Source organism: Ursus americanus, chromosome 26, assembly GCF_024610735.1.
Source record: "Ursus americanus isolate L20-20 chromosome 26, mUrsAme1.1.p, whole genome shotgun sequence".
Lineage (NCBI taxonomy): Eukaryota > Metazoa > Chordata > Mammalia > Carnivora > Ursidae > Ursus > Ursus americanus.
In genome coordinates, this window is record NC_142152.1 from 42,626,006 (window position 1) to 42,648,559 (window position 22,554).

At 43.1% G+C, this 22,554-nt stretch overlaps 1 protein-coding gene across 5 annotated transcripts in view; it reads left to right on the plus strand.

Annotated features, from left to right (window-relative positions):
- WDR20 (WD repeat domain 20) overlaps window positions 1-22,554 on the plus strand; it is a 63,655-nt gene that overhangs the window by 19,947 nt on the left and 21,154 nt on the right. For 3 of the 5 annotated variants that reach the window (XR_006775832.2, XM_045775423.2, XM_087856227.1), the window contains exon 2: window positions 20,016-20,198. The exons of the other annotated variants lie outside the window; for them this stretch is intronic. Coding sequence is in view for 2 of the 3 variants with exons in the window: in XM_045775423.2 (XP_045631379.1) it covers window positions 20,016-20,198 (183 nt within the window). In the remaining variant the exon portion in view is untranslated. The remainder of the gene's footprint in view (window positions 1-20,015; window positions 20,199-22,554) is intronic. 5 annotated transcript variants of the gene reach the window in all.

Consider the following 22,554-nt stretch of genomic DNA (forward strand, 5'->3'; position numbering starts at 1 on the left):
TAAATAAAATCTTAAAAAAAAAAAAGAAAAAGAAAATCTTTATTTAGGATGCAGGTGTTATGACTTCTCATAGGCATATTTATTTATTATTATTATTTATTGTTAATTTTTTTTTTAAAGTAGGCTCCATGCCCAACATGGGGCTTGAACTCACAACCCTGAGATCAAGAGTCACAAATTCTACCCACTGGGCCAGCCACGTGCCCCAGGCATATTTTATTTTTAAAATAGGTAATACATTCAAATCGTTCAAAATTCAAAGGGCCTGCAGTGAAAAGTCTCTCATAGCCTGTCCCCTAGCCACCCTCTTCCCCTCCTCACAAGTAACCAGTGTGAAGTTCTTGTGGATATTTCCAGAGGTGGCCTGTGGTTCTGTATAAAGAATCAGAGATATGTTCCTCCCTTCTTTAAAAAAAATGCAAATTTTAGCATCTGCACAGTTTTGCACCTTGTTTTGTTTTGTTTTGAAGATTCTTTGTTAGTGTGTAAAGAGCTTCTTTGTTTGATCTTTGCCAATTTGACAGATGAGAAAGTGTAACACTGTAGTTTTGCGTTTGTTAGTGTGTAAAGAGCTTCTTTATTTTGTTAATAGCTGCACGATGCCCCATTGTGAGAATGTACAATACATCCCCCTTTGATGAACATTGAAGTTATTTCCAGTCTTTAGCTATTACAACCTATGCTGCAGTAAATGACCTTGTACATAATATCATTTTGCCATGTTGCTAGTATATCTGAGGAGTAAATTCCTGAGTGGAATTGCTGGGTCAAAGGACATGTGCATTTGTAATCTTGGTAGACATAGTCACATTGCTTTCCATAGGTTGTACCGATTAATACTTCTGGCACAACATACTATTGTTTGATCTTTGCCAATTTGACAGATGAGAAAGTGTAACACTGTAGTTTTGCGTTTCTTGTACTGTGAATTAAGTTTCATTTCATATATTTGAAACATTTGTATTTTTTCTGCATATCTAACTTGTATCTTTTTTAATTGAAGTATAGTTTGCATATAATGCTACAGTAGTTTCAGGTGTATGCATTTTCTTTTCTGTGAGTTGTCCATGACCTGTATCCTCTTTTTTTAAATCCATTTTTCAATTAGGAATTTGGTCCTTTTATGTAAATTAGCCCTTCATCTGTGATTGGAGTGGCAGCATTTGGTTCTGTTTGTCAGTTGTGTTCTGATTTTGTTCATGGTGGTTTTTCTTAGGTAGAATTATTTTTGTTTTCATAGACAAATGTTATTAGTCTGTTCTCCTATGGCTATGGGTTTGGGTCACAGTTAACCCTCCTAATTTTATTTTTAAAGATCCTCATGGTTTGCTCTTGTACTTCTGAGGTTTCATTGTTTACATTTGATGTCTCTTTGATACTACTGAAATTTATTCTGGTGTAAGATGTGGGATGGGTTTTCAACCGCTGTTTTTTTTTTGTTTTTCTTTCCTGGAACAACCTTAGGATTTCCTGATCTTTTCTGTTCTTTATGGAAAATAATCTGTTGGCAGTTTTCTGCTGAACTTTTAGTGATATAGACCAGTGGGCCATGATGTCCTGTGTGTTTTTTCATTATAAGTCATGGTTATCTGTATCTTACCATTGTTGACCTAAAAATAGTGACTGAGATATAGTCTATTCAGTGAGCATTGTTTTGAAACAAATTTCGTAGAATTTTCTGCTGGTTAATAAAAATTGATTACGGGGTAATAATAGATGCAGTGATAGCTAATTAACATTATGCACTATACTTAGGGAGCTCGTTTAGTAACTTATGAAATACGAGATTTTCCTCTCTCATTTCAGTGAATCATGTTTGAGATCTCTTTGCTCCCTTGATTAATGCCTGGTAACACCAAATTAATAAATAGTAGGCTCCAATGGGGCTTGATTCTCACATCTATTTCTCATACCGAGTAGACTCCTTTTGTGGGCTACCTTCTTGTGGAATGAGAGTTCTGAAGGTCTTGGCGGTTGTGAGAAAGGGTGCTTTGGGATCACCTGCAGCATAATTGATGATGGGCCTTCACTGCTTTTGCTGTTTTCTTCCCAGTTCCATGCCGCTTAGCCTGGCCTTACCTGCTGTCCCGTCCCTGCTTACATGTAGGTGCCATTTTCACTTGTGGTTAACTTTTCCAAGATTTGTAATGGCTTACTTTACTCAAACTATTGAATCCAAGCTGAGCCTAGTAAGAAAGTTAGCCTATGAATGACTTCTTCAAAATCTGTCAGGTCTTGGAGTGCCTGGCTGGCATAGCTGGGTAAATGTCCAACTCCTGCTTTTGGCACAGGTCATGACCTCAGGGTCGTGAGATCGAGCCCTGTGTTGGGCTCCGTGCTGAGTGTGCTTGAGATTCTCTCTCCCTCTCCCCCTCCCTCTTGCTCTCTTTCACTCAAATAAATACATCTTTTTTTAAAAAAATCTCAGTTCTTGTGATGAGTTTCTCCCACACAGATATTCATTGGCCAAGCTGACACCTTGATGTCCCTGCACACAGCTTGTGTCTATTTCTCTGTCTTGGTTTTCTTTCAAGCATTTCCTACCTTTCTGCTTGACTGTACCACTGCCTAGGTATTTGACTTCTTACCTTTACAAAAACTGTCAGGCAGCTCTTCCTTCTCTCTGCACTTTGAGCAGTGGTTCTCTTATGTGAGGTCTGCCACCATCAGCACCTCTTCTGAGCTTGTGGGGATGCAGATTGTGGGGGGCCCTTGACCAGCTGACTCAGAAATGCTGGGGGTGGGGCCCGGGAATCTCTTTAGCCAGTAACTCTGATGTGCTGAAGTTGGAGAGTCACTGCTTTATGGGATCTGATTCAGGGTTCCCCGTACAGTAAACACTCAGTAAAAGCTTATTTGCTATTTAATATGTGGATTACAGTAATAGCCATTGATTACTTTGTATATCATTACAGCTACCATTTATTGAACACCTACTCTGTGCTGGCACTTAACCAGGTGCTTTCACATATGTTGTCTCACCCTCAGACACTTTGTAAAATAGGTGGTGGTGTTTCCCACTTCAGATGAGAGGGGAGGCTCTGAGGAGTGAGGGAACTCACCAACTCACCAAGACTACACAGCTGGTAAACGGCACAGGGGAGCTGTCAGGCTCCGAAGCGCACACGCTGCTTTTCGTGGAAATCCTTTTTCCCAAAGAGTACGTGTGACTGTGTGGTGGTTAGCTGGTCACAGAACAAATGATTGTAATACCCATATTTCTGGATTTCCCTTATTGTATCCTTTTTTTTTTTTTTTTTAAGATTTTATTTGTAAGCAATCTCTATCCCCACCGTGGGCTCAAACTCACGACCCTGAGTTCAAGAGTCTCAGGCTGTACTGACTGAGCCGGCCAGGTGCCGCCCTCCCCATTGTATTCTTAATCTCCTCAACAACAGCCTGTCACCTTTTTTAAAAAATAGAAATAGACTCTTTTATTTCCTTCTTCCAATATTTATTTACCTGTGGTCTGTCAGAGAAGCAGGAGGTAAGAGAGGCTTTGACATCATAGTCCATCCTCCACATGTTCACACAGCTAGCCCTCACATTGTTTCTTTAAAGAGTTATTTGACAGAGAGAGAGAGAGAGCACAAACGGGGAGTGAGGGAGAAGCAGGCTCCCCACTGAGCAGGGAGCCTGATGCGGGACTCAATCCCAGGACCACGGGATCATGACCCGAGCTGAAGGCAGACGCTTCACCGACTGAGCCGCCCAGGCGCCGCCACTGGCCCTCACGTGATATGTCCCACTCGGTAGTTTGTCTCAGAAGTAAACTTGTACTTTCATTGAGGTATAAATTGGTGTACTACATCGTTCTCACCTCTGAACTTATTTTTGTAACTTAAAAAAAATTCTGCTATGTTGAATTTGGTGAAATCTTAATTGGTTGGAAAAAGCAACTTTGCTGGCTTTGCTCTAGTCCAGGTGTGTTATGAAAGTGAAGTGAAGTATCATCACTACTGTGGCCCAGGGGACAGTTGTCATCTGTGGTGTTGGGAGAGGAGTTGTCACTTAGGTTCTATGTGCTCTTTCTTTCTTCTTCTTCTTTTTTTTTAAAGATTTTATTTATTTATTTGAATAAATAAATAAGCTCTCTCTCAGAGAGAGAGACAGCCAGCGAGAGAGGGAACGCAAGCAGGGGGAGTGGGAGAGGAAGAGGCAGGCTCCCAGCGGTGGAGCCCGATGCGGGGCTTGATCCCAGGACTCCGGGGTTACGCCCTGAGCCGAAGGCAGACACTTAACGACTGAGCCACCCAGGCGCCCCATTTATGTGCTCTTTCTTATCTCTTTGACTTTCCCCTCCACTGCACTGAAATACCCCGCACACCCACACCCACACTCTGGACAGGCAACTCAATAGAAAAATACCTTTATCTTTAAAATGCCTCTGAGGAATCCCATGCTTGTTTCCATGCTAACTCACTGTACCCCGGTTTGAATGTATTTAGCAAGTGTAAATTGATGTCATTTACAATAAGGCTGATAGCTGATAACAGCGCTCCTCTGACCACTTACATGCTGTCACTCCTGGTCATCAAACACTGTATGTGGTAGAACTACTGTGTTATCCTTGTTTGCCCATTTTGTGGAAACAGTAGTGTGGAAAGGCAGACAACTTGCCCAGGCTCACAGGACTGGGAATGGTGGAACCTGAGTCAGACACAGGCGTCCTGGCTCCGTAGTCTGTGCTCTGAACGCTCCTTAAAGTGTAAAGTAGGTTTTCAGTCAGACTTTCACTGAAATGTTTTACTTTACACTTTTGACATACTATACTGTTTAGTGTTTTTGTTTTTCCGAGGTAGGACCTGTGTGGAGGATGGAATGGGCATGTAAGTTCACATAGAGAAATAACTCAGGTCCTTTAAAAATGTTGAATAATTGAGTTCTCTGCTGGGGTCTCAGGCAGAAGTGTGTCCTGCAACACGGGCAGGTGGCCTTCTGGCCCGGGACGCTGCTGGGCTTGAATACCAGTCTCCTAGGACCTTGTGCTGGCTGGCTCTGTGCTTTGCCATGCTCTTCCTCCTTTAGGTCCTTGAGTGTGCCATGGTTTCTTGTTGCCTGATCTTCATGTAGGTGGCTTGAGGTCCAAGGACTTTGTGAGAATAGTACAAGTACTTGGACTTGCTATAGACAGTAAGACATTTGGAGGTGTTATGTTGTTGTGTATCTCTTCAAATTTAAAGACAAATTTAGTCAGAGTACTCTGCATGGAGGAGAGTCAGAGAGATCTTTCCATACCACCCTAGAGACTGTCTTTTAGTTTGTAGCCACAGGTGCTGCTTATGGGACCGGCTGGTATTTGGAGCCTCAGCCTTTGTCATGACCATATGCATCGTCAGGTTGAGCTCCTGGCTGGCATTTCTTTGCTTTCAGCATCTCTGCAGCCTAGCTTAAAACTACTGCCTGTCCCTGCCATCCTGGTTGTATTTGCATGCATCCCTGCTAGCCAGAACTTTTATTAGTGGGCATTTGGCTCCACTGCACAGGGAAGACCTTCCGGAAGGCAGTCAGAAGGTTTGGAAAGAGCTGTGGGAGTGGGCTTTGGCCTTAGTTGCTCAAGACACAGCCAGCTCAAAAACTCTGAATTACCAAGAAGCAAAGTACTCGCTTCTCAGCCAAGAGAAGGCTGGCAGCGGTTCGAACTTACCTGTGAACTTTGCGTCAGCTGAATGAGCACCACTGGGTTATGCTAAGCTTAGTGAGTTTTGCAGAGTCCTTATATATCTCTGTGTTATAAATACTAGAATTTCAAGTTCTGACAGCTACTTACTGTTTGATGTAGAAGCAAGAATGCCACAGGTGAAAGCAGGGGAGACAGAAGTGAGGGCTTTGGGTCAGGTTACCCTGTGCTTTCCCCAAATTTCCTGGGTCCAGCCCACGTACCGGGAATAGGACCAGAGCTCCAAGTTTAGCTGCTGTGTGAATTGATTGTATGATTTTAGGCAGTTTACATCTTTGGTCTTAAGTTGCAGCATCTTGAGAACAAATGTGGCTTTTTAAAAAGCTCCACTTTTAGCTTGGTTTGTCGTCCGGTTCCATGAAAGTGAGACTTAGGTTACCTACCTCTAATGAGACGACTGTATGTAGGGATCTGTTACAAAATTATTCACACTGGGAAATGTTGGCTTCTTCAATCCATTTCTTTGTGAATAGCCTTATATTTAACTTTTTAAGCTACTAGTTGCACATTTTAATTATGTATTTGATTACATGAGATAATGAATGATAAGTGGAGTGAAGCAAAGTGCAGTTGTTGCCAAGCGTTCACTTTTGGGTTATGGTTGATTTCAGCCCTGGATGTGGAGCTTCTTAATCAGTTCCAAGCTGGTCGGCCTGCTAACCTACATTTAAAATACAGCACTGTCCCCGTTGAGACTCTGAATACAATACTGTCCCTATTGAGCCTAGCAGTTTTATCTCAGGCCTCAGAGATTTTAACTTTTAAATGCTAAAATATTTTACAATGCTAAATATTCTGAATTCCAGAAAAACTAATTCCACTGTTACTCTTTTAGCTGTTTTTTCTTGATTGAGGATAATTTAGGATTGAGTTTTGCTGGAATCTCTAGAAGAGCATGGGATTGATGATGAATTCTCAAGTTCAATTCTTGTGAGAAAAAGATGGGGATTCAATTTGGAATCTACATAAGAGGAAACATTAGGAGATAAACTTGGAACAGATTGGATTTCCCAAAGAGGACTCTGGCACAAATTATCTTTATTTGCCACTGTAGCGAATTAGGAACACGCAGTGAGCCCTTCTAACACTGTAGTGCTATTTGAAGAGTGGAACAATAGAACCAGCCATGGCCTGCTTATTTGTCCTCTGAATGGTTGGCTCCTTTAAAGAATTTTCCTGTCCTCTCTCATCTCTTTGACATCACTGGTGCCACAGAAACATTAATAACAGACTCCAGCAGTCCTAATTGACGTGAAAATTGTGATTTGGCTAGTTCACAATATATCGTCACCTGCTGGTGATATATCATCCTGTTCATGTATTTACTTGATGTAACAGTGAGATTTCTTTTATGGTGAATTTTACTGTTTACAAGGCACATATTTTTCTGTGACCTTATGCTAGGCCATGACATGCTTTTAAGCCTCTTAGAATAATTTCAAAAGAGTTTTAGTGGTTTTTTGGCCTGTGTTTTGTTTTTTTTTTCCTTTTTAAGAAATTACACAAATAATATATAATTATTGATGAAAAGTTGGAATTTAAGATAGGGAAAAAATTATCACCTAAATACTACCCCCAACTCTTTAATAACCACATTTAGTAGTTTGATGACTATCTTTTCAAATTGTTTTCTTTGCAAATGTATGCATATAAATAAATACATATTCCAAAAGGAATTGTACTTTTTAATTATGGAGAATTTCCAGCTTACAGAGCAGTTGAGAGAATGGTGTCATTGACTTCCATACACCTGTCTTCCAGCCTCGCCACCTGCCAGCATCTGGCCAGTCTTACTTAATCGATTCTGTCACCCTTACTGCGTTATTTTAAGGCAAATCCCAAACACTGTATTGTCTGTATTTTTTCTACAATATATGGACTCTTAGAAATAAAACCACATTTTCACATGTAAAAAACATATTTGAATATAGTCTGTTCTTTGACAGATTCATAAATATTCTTTATAGTTTCTTGATTCATAGGTCTTTTTATTATTTTTAACTTTTTAATTTGAAATCATTATAGATTTACAGGAAGTTTAAAAGAAAATGTGCATGGAGGTCTCATGTACACTTCCCCCAGTTTTCCCCAATGGTAATGTTTTGCATAACTGTAATACAGTATCAAAGCCAGGACATTGACATTGGTGCAATCCATAGAGCTCATTCGGATTTCATCAGTTTCAGATGTACGTGTGTGTGTGTGTGTGTGTGTGTGTGTGTGTGTGTGTGTGTGTGTTGGGGTGGGGGTTCTGTACAGTTTGTACAATCTACAATGTGTAGATTCATGTAATCACTACCACAAATAAATGTTTTATAGTTGTCTTACTCACATACATTTCCACACAAGGACCACACATTGTATTTAGTACAAATGGCTCTTAAGTCTCTCTTTTGTAAAAATTACTTTGCTGTAATTTCATGCTTACATAGAAGTGACAAATATAGTACAAAAAACTCCTTTATACCTGTCACCCAGACTAATTATTGCACATTTGCCCATTTGTTTTATCATTTGTGTCCTCCCTTCCCTCTCCCCCAATGTATATATATCATTTGAGACTAGTTTGTAGATATTGTTTCCATTTATCCATTTAAATTTCAGTCCCTGTTACCTAAGAACAAGAATTTTCACTTACATAACCATAGTACATTTATCAAAATCAGAAATATAACATTGATGCATTCCTTTTATCTAATCAACAGTTCACATTAAAATTTCACCAGTTACCTTAGTGCTGTCCTTTAAAAGCCATTGTCCCCTGGCCGGGGTCCTGTCCAAGTTCACACATGGCAGCTTCTTCAGTCTTGTTCAGTGTGGACCTGTTCCTTAGCCTTTTCTTTGTTTTCATGATCTAGAAATATTTAAGACTTCAGGTCAGTTATTTGGTAGAATACCTCTCAATTTGGATTTGTCTGATTTTTTTCATAATTAGATTCATGGTCTGCATTTTGGGGGAATACCACAGAATTGATGTATCCATCCCAGGGCAACATGTCAAGAAGCACATGATGCTGATTTGCCCCAGTATTAGTGGGCAAATTCATGTTAACCTTGATTAAAGTTGTATTTACTAAATTAATCTGTTGTAAATTTCCATTTTTCTCTTCATAATTGAGATGTAACTTGTGGGGGAACACTTTGAGCCTATTTAAAAGTATTCTGTTGCTTAAGAAACCTTCGTCCACTAGTTTTAGCTTTCATTGATGATTTTGGCTGAATCCGTTGTTATTGTATTACTATGATGGTTGTAAATGGTGATTTTCAAACTCCATTACTCTTTCTTCGTACACTTATTAGGTGTTATTCTACTGTAAGGAAAATTTTTTCTCCATTTCTTGATATCAGTATGAGCTCAGATTCTTTATTCCATGAAAATTCTGTAGTATCATTTTGATATTTATTCTTTTTTTTCCCCAACTAATCTTGCAACGTGGGGCTTGAACTTACAGCCCTGAGGTCAAGAGTTATGTGCTGTACTGACTCAGCCAGCCAGGCGCCCCTCATTTTGATGTTTATACTGTCCCATCTTTGCCTAATGGAGTCTTTGATAGCTTTCTTGCTCAGAGGTACAAAAAGATGTTCCAAATGTATCTTGTTCATTTTTTGCCCCATCCCTGGTATCAGGTTCCAGGAGCGTTGGTGATTTTAAGTGGCAAATATCATCTGAGGCATAGTCTCTAGGCACTAAGAGTTCCTCTTGCTATTTGGTCATTGCTTTCTATATCTTTTTACTGGACACAGCTAGAAAATGCCTTTTTTTTTTTTTTTTAAGAAATAGAACACTTGAGTTCATATTGGTCTTTCCTAATCAGATTGAAGATGAACAGTTTTACATTTCTTCCTCTTATGTGCAGAATATCAGCTTCTAATGACATTCACATAAGTAGCTTTTTTGCTTGCTTCTACAAGATATATCCAAAACAGTACATTATTACTAACAATATGATTATGGTATGAATATGATTAGGATTTCTTTGCAGATCTTTCTGTCTTTAGAATCCTGTTTTTATTGTTTCATTTTTCCACTTAATATAGCATGTAACATCCTTCTTTGCTAGCAAGTATCTTCATTTTAAAGGCTACATGGTATATCTGCCTGTTTCCTTTTTAGAGCACACAAGATGTTAGTAATGTTTCATTATAAACAAAGTGCAGTTGGCTGTCTTTGTACATGTGCTTGCTCATTAAAATTTCTTTTCAATATAAGAAGAGCATACAGACAGATATGTTTAAGTGTAAAGCTCTATTAATTATTCACAAAGCAGAATCAACCTCAGATTAAGGAAAGCATTCCTGGCCACCCGAAGCTTACCCTGTGGCCCTTTCCCCACACTCTTCAAGGGTAACCATGGTCCTCACCTCTAACATCACAGATTAGTTTTCCTTATTTTTGAACTTGGTATAAATAGAATTATTTAGCATCTGTTTCTTTTATATTTGGCTTCTTTCAAGATTATTTTTCGAGGTTTGTCCGTATTTGTCTCAGTGCAAATGTTCCATAAGCAGTGTTCCACGTAGAGCCCGCTAAATTACTTAGCTAGCCTCCTGTTCCTGGACATTTGTGTTGGGCCAGTCTGGGGCTATTACAGATTACACACTTGAAAAATAAGTTCTGAGAATGCATTCTTAGGCGCTCAATTTGTGTTTAAAGGAAGGAAGGCTTTGCTACATGTTGTCAACTGCCCTGAATAAAGGCCAGGCTGGCTTATACTACTGTACTGGTGAGGTGAGGCCAGCCTTCCCACATTCCTGTGGGTGCCAGTTTTCCTGGTCCACATTTTCAGACTGGTCGCTATTGCATTGCTAGGTCTATAGCAGCTCATGGTACATTTTAGGTGCCTAGAAGACTTTTTTTTTTTTTTTCCAAAACCTGGTAGGGGCGAAAAACCATCAGAAATGTCTGAGTGGCTGTTACTGAGGTGACTTATAAAACATTTATTCCCTTAAAGTTTTGGAGTAGTTGTAGAGATTAGACATACAGGACAAGTGACTAACAGCACAAGTGCCAAGTGAGTAGTTCCTGTGATGCAGTAACAGTGCGGATGGAGAAGAGGTCAAAACCTTTCCTGGTGGAAGTGTTTAGAACAGGTCAGCTCTCTGTTGCTCTCATCGACCTGAGGCTTCTTTTCTTCAGCTGAGCTCTGGCTGGGTTAGAGATGAACTCTAGGAATTACAGAGGCCAAATAGAATATTTTGGCCACGTGTTTTAGTGGCTCATCTCCCTTCATTGTGTAAGGTAAGTTTAATGTTCTCTCCTTTCTTGCTTCCTGTTTGAAAACACTGCAGCATACCAGCTCCAGAGTGCTGGCGTTTCAGATATGATTACTGCTGCACATCAGTGCCATTTAAACACATTTCTCACATTACAGGGATGCCTGCGTGGCTTAGTCGGTTAAGCATCCAGCTCTTGGTTTCGGCTCATGATCTCGCAGTTGTGAGATCAAGCCCCACATTGGACTCCCCACTCAGTGTGGAGTCTGCTCCAGATTCTTCCTCCCTCTGCCCCTCCCTGCTTCTGCACGCATGCGTTCTCTCTCTCTCTCTTTCTCTCTCAAATAAAATAAAGAAAATCTTTAAAAATAAATAAATAATTTAGTATGTTACGGATTCAGTAGTTCACTGTTCAGCCAAGGTTGCGTGATTGGAAAGATAGTAGCTTGATGTGGTTTAAAGCACAGTTCTAAGCTCAGTGAAACCTTGGGCAGGTTGCCACCACTCACTGGGCCTCAGGGACGATGGGCAAATGATTGCTGTGACGTCGCAGGGACTCTACACAATAGGGGATTTAGGGTATTTCTCACTGAGAACAGGAACTACTCTGCAGATTGGTTAGGTTATGAAGCAACCTGAATCGGAAAATTTAAAAATCATCTCTGTGCCATGCCAACACCATAAGCTCATGGATCGTCTCAGCATCAGGAAGACGGCAGTACAGTGGTTACATGGCATGGAGGAACTACTCTCTGCCTTGGAATGGTCCTAGTTCACCAGTGCCACAACACCGTTAGGTCCTAGAATTCCTCCCCAAGCTCCTTGAAGGGGGAACTTAAAAAAAAATTAATTTCTAGGAATTCACAATGAATATCTTTTGCAGAAATAAAACATCTTGCTTTTTCTTCCGTGTGAGTTGTTGGTATTCCCTTAGGAATAGGAATGCATATTTTATGCATATTTAACAGAAGGGTCTAATAAAAAAATAGGTCATTTGAATATGTCAGCATTTTAATGTGATGAGATCTGGTGTTAGAATGTGTGCAAACTGAATTTATCTAATGTTTATTCATAGTTTCTCCTTAATGAAGAAATCAGTGCTCCGTTAGCCTGCACGACGCACCGCCACAGCCATCGGTAGTATTTCACGGGGTGGGGAGAGGCCTCATCTGAACCTGGGGTTCCAGTCAGCAACATGAAGAGTTGGTGAAGAGGTGGCAGTTAGCGGCTTATTAAGTTTGGCTTTTAAAAACTAGCGGAGGGAAGAGGAGTCAGTTTTCCATAGCGAACAGTTTCTATGTCACAGGCCACCTTGGGGGAGAAGATGACTTGTGATAGCGGCAGAAGCTTGTTGTGTGAGCACGTCCTCGACTGACAGTGCCGGGCCGGTCAGTTCAGTCCTGCTTCCTCCCCGCACCACCCCCGCCCAGCACACACACATGCACACGCACACACACACGCACACACACACACCCTGGCTCCTGTGGAGAACAAGCAGTTCGCACCGCACCCCCTGCGCACACACACATGCACACGCATACACACGCAGGTGCACACGCACACACACCCTGGCTCCTGTGGAGAACAGCAAGCAGTTCCACAGATTGTTGCTGCAGAAGTTCCCTGAGCATATTTTCTGCCTTCTGTGACCGGGCGCGTCTTCCCAGGCTGCAGTGACATACTGGTGGGCCCCTCGCCTCTTCCGCCTCATTTGCCTGTATTCGGATGATGTCTGGCTCATTGTCCTTCGTTGCTCTCTCCCTGCGTGGAGTTCCCGGCCGGCCGCGGCTGGTGGCCTGGCTGCTGCCGAGCACACGCACACATCCCAGGGCCAGAGCCCCGCAGAAGCACGCTAGCGAGTGACATCCCCGCGATCTGTGTTTAGTAACGGGAAGGGGTCTGGTGGGCCCGGTGAGTGTGGGCGTGTGCTGGGCCTGAGGAGGCGGGAGGAATGGAAGCTAAGGAAGGGAAGGTGCAATCTTGTTTTGGAAAATTATATTGAAAGGAAAACATGCCCTAAACTTGGCTTCTGCTCTTGTCCTTCTCCAGGAAATTTAGGGCAGAAAGATCTATCTCTGTTTTCCTTATTTATATTTCTTTGAAGGTATTGGTGAGTGATGAGAATTGTCAAAGCCTGTCTGTGATAAGCAGCAAATCCTTATATATGCAGAAGGAGAAATACGAGTTTCAAAGAGGAGAACTAACTTTTCTCACGTGCCTTTGAAGTGCCAGGCATTAATCTTGGGACTCGAGCCTGTTACTCCATTTTAATAAAACAGGCCTGCGAGGTAAATGCTTTGAGAAGGTAGGTCTGGAATCTGGGCCACACAGATGAGGGCTGGAATATTTGATTCCCACCTCAGCAAGCGTGGGCACCTGGAGTCACACAGTGATGGGATTTGAGCTCTAGGCGCTACCCCAGATGTCACCTTGTCAGCTTCCTCTGCGGGCAGCACAGCGCACTGGAAGGAGGGCGGGGGCTGCCATTGAGACCGGCTGGACTCCCCCCCCCGCTTGCTTCCTTTTGACAGCTGATTCTGTTTTCCTATTTATAAAATGCGAGTGGCCGTCCTCCTCAGGGCATGGATTTGCAACGAGGGGCCAGAAGAACCGATGCGCAAAGGTGTTTTGTAAATTGTAAAGTGACTTAACCAGTGTTTGCTAACAGAGATTGTTTTCTTTCATAGATGGGTACCCAAGAAGGCATTAGTTGTTAGTCAGGATTTGGTCAGCAGAAGGATCACATATTTGCTCTTATGTTTGCTGGTTGTGGGACTTTTTCCTTCCATTTTCAGAGTTGTTTCATTTCTGCAATAAATATTAATGATACTATTTATATGCCAGGCCCTCTATTAGGTGTTGGAGATAGAGTAGTGAATAAGGCAGAAGAGTTTCTGTCCTTTTTAAAACACTGAAACTGTACAATTGATTGACATTCTTTTTTCCCTACTGGGATAAAAGATTCTAAACCTGATTGATTCCTTACTACCCCTGACATATATTTTTAAATCAGTGTTAGACTCTTTAAATACCGTTCGTGCCAATTATGCAGATATTTTGGGTGTAGCTGGAGAAACTATGAGAAAGATGGATTGTGTGGGTGTTTCGCACGATCAGCCTGTTTTCTTTCTGCTTCAGAGCACGTAGGTTGGACTGTAGAGCCAGTGTCTGAGTCGTGCCTTACAGCCGATTGACCTGAATGCTAAACTGCTCACCTGCGCGTGTGGTATGAGCATGAAGATGCTTGGAAATCACTGTTTGGTGTTTTTGTCATTAGAGCCCGGTTATTTTCCACTATGGTGAAGAACATTTTGGCTGAATAGTACATTGAACTTTGTTAACAAAGTGAACTTAGCTCTGAGTGGCCAGTCTCATTTTCATTCGTGCCTGGGACTCGGAAGGCTTCAGCATTCCCCAGGATGACCAGCTAGTTGTGGTCCAGCCCCAGACTGTGGACTCATCCCTTGCACGCATTGGAGACCCAAACCCTGCCTAGGTGGAAAGTCTCCTTCCAGAAAAACTGGAACAGTCTTTGTAAAGTGGTTTATTTTGCATCCCAAGTCTTAAGGTCAGACTCCAGATGTTCCTTTTCTTTCCAAGTAGGTGATCCTTCTTGGCCCTGGAAGTAAGCGCTTGCTCATTTTTGGCTCCGATTTTGGTTGTCTGAGACGTGGTCAAGAGGAATGCTAATGGAAAGCATGATATCCATTCTCCTGATTTTCAGATCACGTAACGGAGACCTGTGATGTCGCTGGGGCTGCTCCAGCTATTTTTGCTCAATTCATTCAGGCCTTCAGTGACTCACCAGCCTCCTGACTTTTTTGTTGTTTTAAAAAGGAACTGTATTTTCACAATATATGGAATACGGTTAATGTTACAGCTAATAAATGGGGCACTTAGTGATAGGCACTCAACAGTCAGGTGAAAGCCTGCTTCCCAGAGGTCAGAGCAGGAAGTCATGACATGAGTGCTGCTGTGAGCAGAATTTGTATGAAGACTGCGCCTAGGAAGGGTATTCTAAGTGAAAGAAGGGGTGTAAGGAAAGATAAAAAGGTGTACAGAGCACAGGCAGTGTGTGAACAAGTGCCTCTGGAGGGAGCGAGTGTGAAGGGGAGGGGCTGGTGAGGTCCGCATCGGGAAGGCCTGTGCGTGCTGGCCGAGGAATTCAGCCAGTGTTAGGGCAGAGCCATGGGGGTTTTAGTGGGAGATTGTGGCATCGTGTGTGGGATGAGTTGGACGTGGGTAGAAATGGGTGGAAGGACGCTTTTCTGGCAAGTTCTATGGCACTGGTTTTTGAAGTGATTTTTGGATGGGGAGGGAGAATATAAAATTTAGTGAACATAAAGCCCACCTTTATTACTTTATTATGATGCTGTGCCCCCCCCCCCGCAAATATCATCATCTGACATGCTTTTTTCAAAAGAGGCCTTTCTGAGATATTTTTCATATCACACCAAATGCTTCTGGGCACTCAGAAGTATCAGGTAGCAGGTTCCACGAAGGGGGCTCGGCACAGGCCCACATGTCTCCTCTGAGTTCCGCTAAGGGCTGTGCCAGTGCGTGGAGGCCCTGGCAGTGCAAGCAGACCCACTGAGCCTGTGGGGGCTTTCCTTTCACTGGGCGTGTCCCAGCAGGCCAGGCAGGGGTCTGGGGTGAAGATGTGAGCTGGAATAAGAGGGCTTCTTTTGCGGACCTTTGTAATGCTGGAAAGGGAAATGTGACATTATTGTTTGTAACTATTGATCAAGGATTTTGATAACCAGCTTGTGTTGTCTGTGGTAGGAATTTTTAAACCATCATTTAAAATTTTTCTTTTGAGAACGAGACACTGACAGATTATTTGTAATCAATAAGTCCTTATGCAGAAACAAATGAGCATAAGATACAATTTCATCTTACCCCTGAAGAAACTGGAATAGTGCAGTTTCATGTGTTCAACAGACAGTGAGCCCTTGTGACGGACTGGGCACTCTCCTGGGGCTGCGCAACCAAAAATGATCTAATTCACATTGGGAAGACTTAAAAAAATATATATTCTGCTATAAATTCATGTTTAAGAATTCAGGTAACTGTCAATAATTAGGATGCAGGTGCATTAAAAAAAATCTCAAGTGTCTGTAACCCGTCTATACAGAATTTACCAGAAGGCTAGAACATAAAAGCTGATTTTGTGGAATAATACAGTGGTAACTAATGAAGAAGTTCCGCTCCTTAAAGGAGTTTTTATTGTAATTTTTTTGTAATTGTAATTTTATTGTAATTGATGATAACAGACATAAAACAATACTGTAATCATATAAATGATTAAATACTAAATTTTGTGGAACGAATTTAAGGACTCGAGAATTGAGATAAAGGAGCTAACCTAAAGAACGGTGGTTGGGAAAAAAAAGCTTGTCGGAGGTGGGGCTTGAACCGCTGGGTGAAATTCCCCCACCCCAACTGGGAGGGCGACCTCCTGGAACCAGGAGAAAGGAGCTGTGTGCCTGCAGCAGACTCAGGGCTATGGCGACGAGGGCAAGCAGAGGCTGGGGTGGCAGGACCTGTAGAGTGCTGGAGCCCGGGCCCTAGAGGCCTGAATCCCTTCCCAGTTCTGATTCCCCCTTGGAGGGTGGCAGGTGGGTGGTATCGGTGCCCCCTGGTTGGGGGGGTGGTGTGTGGGCTGTGAGGTGAGAGTTGTGAATGTGAAGCTTCTGGTGCCCAGCAAGTGTTCCACAGGCGGACTTCACCCTTCGGTGTGATGGAGATCAGGACGCTCCCGAGGCATTTGACCAGAGAGGTAGGGTGTGACAGGGACAGACTTGCCATGGTAGCTGGCCCTGGAGTGCGTCTGCACACTCTGTGCCTTGTAGATCCATTCTCAGGGTCTCACCACTCCCTGGCAGTGGAGCTGGGTGCTTTGTTCTCTGAGAGGACAGGAGCACCTTACCCGGGCCACCTGGCTAACCCATAGGGAAGGCAGGGTTTGAACCTCGGCCTGCCTGGCTCCAGAGTCTGGGTTCCTTCTCCTTCTCCCTGGGAAGCCCCCTGATGACCCTATGCAGAAGAGGCGTGGCTGGCTCAGGTGGTTATTACTGCTACTAAAAGGTGTGTGAGTTCAGTGTCCACGTTGGTACCCCTCCACCCTCAAAGAAGAGAGGAAGAGGAGGAAGAAGAAATAGGACAGCCACACATCCATGGGAAAAGAGATCGAACTTGGTGATTGGCTGCAGAAGAAAGAGGACAAGATGGGACAGAGATGAAGGCACTGTTTGAAATGAAGGCGGACACTGATAACCTGACTTTCTTGCCCTGGTGTTGGGCTCCAGAGAGCTCAGGCACCAGTGGCGGAGTCCATGGGTTTCTCAGAAGTCAACTTTCTTATGGGCACACACCTAGCGGTCACTTAGGGGTTCACATCATTCCTGCTTGTTGTAGGGGCCATGTCGCTAGGCGGGACTTGTGCTGCTTGTGGATGATTGGTGCCATTGGGGGTTGGGGACGGGGAAGTGACCTTAGATAAGAGAGAGTCTGAGTGTTTCTTGGCCTTGGTTTACTTTGGTGCCTCCTAGGAAGTGCTGCTCACCAGTGTTGAAGGACCAGTTGTTAAAATTTCTAGTCTATCTGGACTGATAACTTTTCTAAAATTGAAAAAGAAAAAAAAAATTACTGGGGGAAAAAACTGAAAAAGATATGTGGAATACAAATTCTAATTTTTATTATTAGAGTCAACAGATACAGTTATCCTGTCTGATTGCCATAAAAGTTTCTGAATGCTCATTTTCCGTCTCTGTACTTGATCTTGCTGCAGAGCAGCAGGCTGGCATGGCCTGGTACAGTTTGAGAGCCTGGTCTGGGAAGAAGGTTGTTAAGCAGATTAGTAAACAGGATGTTTTGGGAGTATTTACATGATTTAAGAAGAGTGAAAGTAGTCTTTCAGTTGGCATTTAAAATACATGTGATCTGTTTACAGATGACATCTTTTCAGTAAAGTTCCTTATTAGGAGGCCAGGATGTACAGTAAATACACCAAGAACGGAGCTAATGTGGTTACTGTAAGGGATGTGTATGACTAGCTGCCCTAGTAGCGATGCTCGGGAAAACGGGCGCTTTTCCTTCCTTTGTTGTTTCTGAGAACCACTGGATGTCCTTTTGCTCATTTAATTTGTATTGGTACGTTTTCTCTGTCAATTTTTGGCTTGCCTTTGAATTGATTTTTATAGTTTTGTGCATAATTTTAGATATGTTTTTAAGGGGGAAGTTCCCTAAGCAAATTTTTTAAAAAATCTAGAAGAGTTATATACCGAGATCATGTAATAATTTAGTTGTTTGTATTTCAGATTTGGTTTTTGTCTCTAGCTGCCAGTGTCTTTTACTTCCTATTTTGAGCTCTTTTGACATTTTGCTGATACCTTCTTTGCTCTGAAATGATTTACTAAGGTCCCTTAGCCTGGCTTCTTTTTCCCTGCCTTGAGGGCCCAGTCTGGGAGCAGCTTCTATCAGGCGGCCTGTCCCTGTCCTGTTGCTTTTGGGGGCTGGGGAGAGGTGGCTTTCTCTGGCTCTTGCACACTTACTCCCTTCCCCACTGGCCCCTTTTCGCCTTGCTGTAAAGTCAGGACTTCCCGTGTTTTATATCGTACTTTATATTATGCTTTTCAAGCCTCTTTCATGTACATATTCTCTTATTTCATCCTCCAGACAATCCCATGAGGTTGGTAGGACAGAGATTCTCATCTCCGTTTTAACTGAGGTGAGGCTGGGAGAGTGTCCACATGGCATGTGTCCTCATTCCTCTGCCCTGGGCTCTCAGAGTGCCTGTTCCACTCGGGTCCAGATTCCAAATGCTCGGGTTAGGAGTTTGCTCAAAGATGCCTGTAATTTTGAGGTCCTTTTTTCTACTCAGTATTTATGTTTGTTATTTGGAAAGTGAAATATTAGAATCTTCAGCACAGTGTCACGGGCCTCTTTGGAAGAAAGAAATCTTCAGAACCTAACTCAGGGATTGGTCAGCAGAGAACAAGAGCTGTGGCCCCAGTCATCGTGTCCAAGGACGTGCTCAGCAACCTGGTTGTCTGCACCTGTGACTTTCCACTAAGACTGGAGGGTGGCGTCCTTAATTTCCACATCAGCCCCGCGCATTAGATTGCATAGAACATTTCTCATGAAGAAAAAAGTCCTGCTTTAAGGATTCAGGGGAAGGCATATTGAAAAATCACTTTTTGGCCCAAGTTGGAAGTCATTTGCTTCTGACTTTGGGGTGTGTAGGCATGTGTTCTCCCCATCCCTTTATGGCCAAGCGGACCTGGGTTCTAAATCCAGCCACTTACTTCGGTAGGTATGGTGACCTTGGCTGAGTTATTTAACCTCCCTAAACTTGTTTTCTCATCTGTAAAATGGGGGACTGTTCTCTACTTTGAAGGATCATTGTAAGGTTTAATGCTGACGCACGTCTCGCACTCTGAGTGTGGGCTCAGTAAGGGAAGGGTACCTGAATGCTGATGCAGAAGAGGGACTGGGGCCCAGGAAGAAGGCACCGGCTTATAATGGGCTGCAGCAGTGGTTCTCAAATCTGAGTGGGCATCCGAATCACCTGGAAGGCTTGGTAGGTCCACCCCTGTAGTTTCAGATTCTTCTGGTCTGGGGTGGGGCTTGAGAATTTGCATTTCTGAGTTTCCAGGTGATGCTGCTGCTGCCACCGCTGGTCTGGGGACCACACTTTGAGAACCCCTGGGCTACAGGTAACTCACCAATGAGCATTTAGATGCTGTAGGTGTATTTGCAAACTGAGTTTTTATGTGGTTAGAGGTACTCTGTTAGAAATTGCTTGGAATGAATGCATTTTGCAAATACTGAATTTAGTATCTCAAGGATTTTTCCTCCTGAAGTCTAGGAGTTTTTGTTAAAGATATTTGAAGAATAAGTCATGGAAGTAACAGTTATGAACATATTATGAATAGTCTAACGATATCAAATTGGCTAATGTATATGAAAGTGCTTTTACAGAATGCTGAAAACTGAAAAAAAATTTAAATACCTTTGTTTTTAAGATTGAACATCATAATGGAGTATAAAATAGTGTAACTATTAGATTTCTCATCTCAATGTGCTGTTTACCGTATGTATTTTTCTCTTTCTCCTCCAGGCTGCTGACTTGAGTAAACCAATAGATAAAAGGATATACAAAGGAACACAGCCTACTTGTCATGACTTCAACCACCTAACAGCCACAGCAGAAAGTGTCTCTCTCCTAGTGGGCTTTTCCGCAGGCCAAGTCCAGCTTATAGATCCAATCAAAAAAGAAACTAGCAAACTATTTAATGAGGAAGTAAGTAGCACCCTGTCTTAGCTGTTAAGAATCCCTTTAAGAATTTATACGTTCTTACCAAGGGCAGTGGGCCTTATTTGACACGTCGAGCTAAGCCCATTTCTCATTCTCCCAGCTGTTCTGCCTAGTGTTACCCGGTGAGATGTGGTGCATTGACTTGCTGACTTCTGCCTGCTCTTCCTGGGGCGTCGCTGTTCTGGGCGGTTTTGTGGAGCGTGCTCAGGTGTCTGTAGCAGGTGCTTTAAAACGCTTGATAATGGAGACAGGGATGATGCTGTCACCTGATTTTTATAATTTAAATAAGAAGATACAGAGTTCTAGACCTTGTTCACATCACCAGAAAATTTCATTCAGATTAAAGAACTTGATAATAATTCCTTAGGCGACTTAGATTGTAGCTCAGCCTCTTGTGTCTGTGTTTGACATGTGTTTGGCTAAGGGGTGGCTTTCTTTCTCTTGCAAATATTTGCTATAAAATCACCTTTGACATATTTGAAATCCTGGCACTTAAAATTGGATCACCTGACAGAGTTTTTGCTAGTGATATAGCATTTGCTGGGTTTCTAGAATCTTCAGTTTTGTTCTGGAAGGAGTCTGAGCTATGTGAGCTGTGTGTTCAGGACCATGTCCGAACTGTTAAACGTGGCCCGTAGAAGTTACATAAATCGTGTGTGGTAAAGCTGTCAGAGGGGCTTTTCGGCCCCCAGAGTTGCCATTGCAGATTCAGTGTTCTCCCTCCTCTGTTTCAGTGCGACTTTCCCAGCAAACGGAAAAGATGCGGTGGGCTTGCTGACTTAGAAGCCCTGGGTCCCAGTGTCAGCTGGTGACCCCAGCCCTCATGTGACAAGGGTCAGGTCATGTGGGCTCCCTCTCTCAGGAAGGGCAAGTGGTGTTGCACTGTTGCCTGGTTTTGATGTCATGAACTTGGAACAGAAGCGCATTATAGGTTCGGTTCATAAGAAGTAATTTTGTTTGGGCGAGAATATTCAAGTTCACAAATTGGAGTTAAATTTCAGATTCTTTAGCAGTGTCGTGGCCTTTGCTGTCCACACCCAGCCGGTCCCCATCCACAGTGCTCCTGTCTGGCATTGCCAGTGGATTTGGGGAGATCTCTTGAACCATGCCTTCTCCTCTTCTAGTTGCATCTGGGTTGACCGGAAACAGAACTTGCCATGTGGGTTGACAAAACTCTAGAAGAAAAGCATTTATTCCAGTTTCTGTTGAAAATAGTCTGAAGCAGAAACTGTTTTATTTACCTAAGTCTTTTATTAATAACATCTGAGGAAGTGATTCCCAGTAGCTGAATGAATGTTTTTTTTCCTTCTGGTGGTGGTTGTGGGGGAGCAACCAGTCCTCTCTGCACTGCCACCAGAAACTAAATTTGGAGTCATTTGGAGTCATTGTGGGGTTTTGTTTGTATTTAGGTAGGGGGCGTGTTATTGAGGGGGAGGGGCTGTTGGTGAACAAGATCGGGAGGCTGCTCTGGCTGAGGATGGCACAGAATGCCACTAGAGAACAAGAGGGCTTGTGTGTCGTCACGGGGGAGGCAGGAGTCTCGGGGCCCTGAGAGCACTCGGACGCGTCACCAGATCCATCCATGCCTTGCTCTGGACGGCAGTGGGGATTGCAGGCTGGGAAGCGGCTTGTCACTCAGTGATTTCAGCACGAGTTGTCTCATACATGTCTTATATTTTATTTGAAAAATGGCTGTTCACCATGCTAGGGCTGTGTGGGGTTAAATGCCAGTTTGGCACTTATAGCTTGAGTCTGAAATTGATTGCCTTTCACAGTAAAGAGATTGTTTGGCTGTGTGGATTTTCATCAGATTTTGGTCAGGATTTCTAAGAGCAGGGGTCGTCAGAGGTCTGTTTCTCTGAGTGTGCCAGGAATGGTGGTTGAAGCCGTCATCACGCCATGCTTTGCCTTAGTATGAGAGTGAGAGGCTTCAAACTGTTTCACATTAGTCCTCTGCATGGTTGGGCAGGCAGCTGTTGCCATCCTACAGATGAGGAAATAGTCAAAGAGAAGGTACGTGAATTGTCCAGGCAGGAAATAAGTTGACGACAGAAGTGGAAATTAACGTCCACAAGGGCTCCCCGGTCACAGCCTGGAAGCCCCTCCATGTGTGGTTGCCAGAGGGCTGGGCCCTTGCGTTCCTAGGAGCTCACAGTTCAGTAAGGTGGATGGATGGGGTATTGGGGCGTGTTAGCACACTGTTAGGAACAAAGTGCCGGGGGATATGTGTTCACATATTCTTCAGTATGTATCAAATATCATAAAGCGGAAGTTAAGTTCGGTGGAGGAAGCCTGAGAAGATTTCCAGAAGGTGACACTTGATCTGGCTCTTGAAAGATGC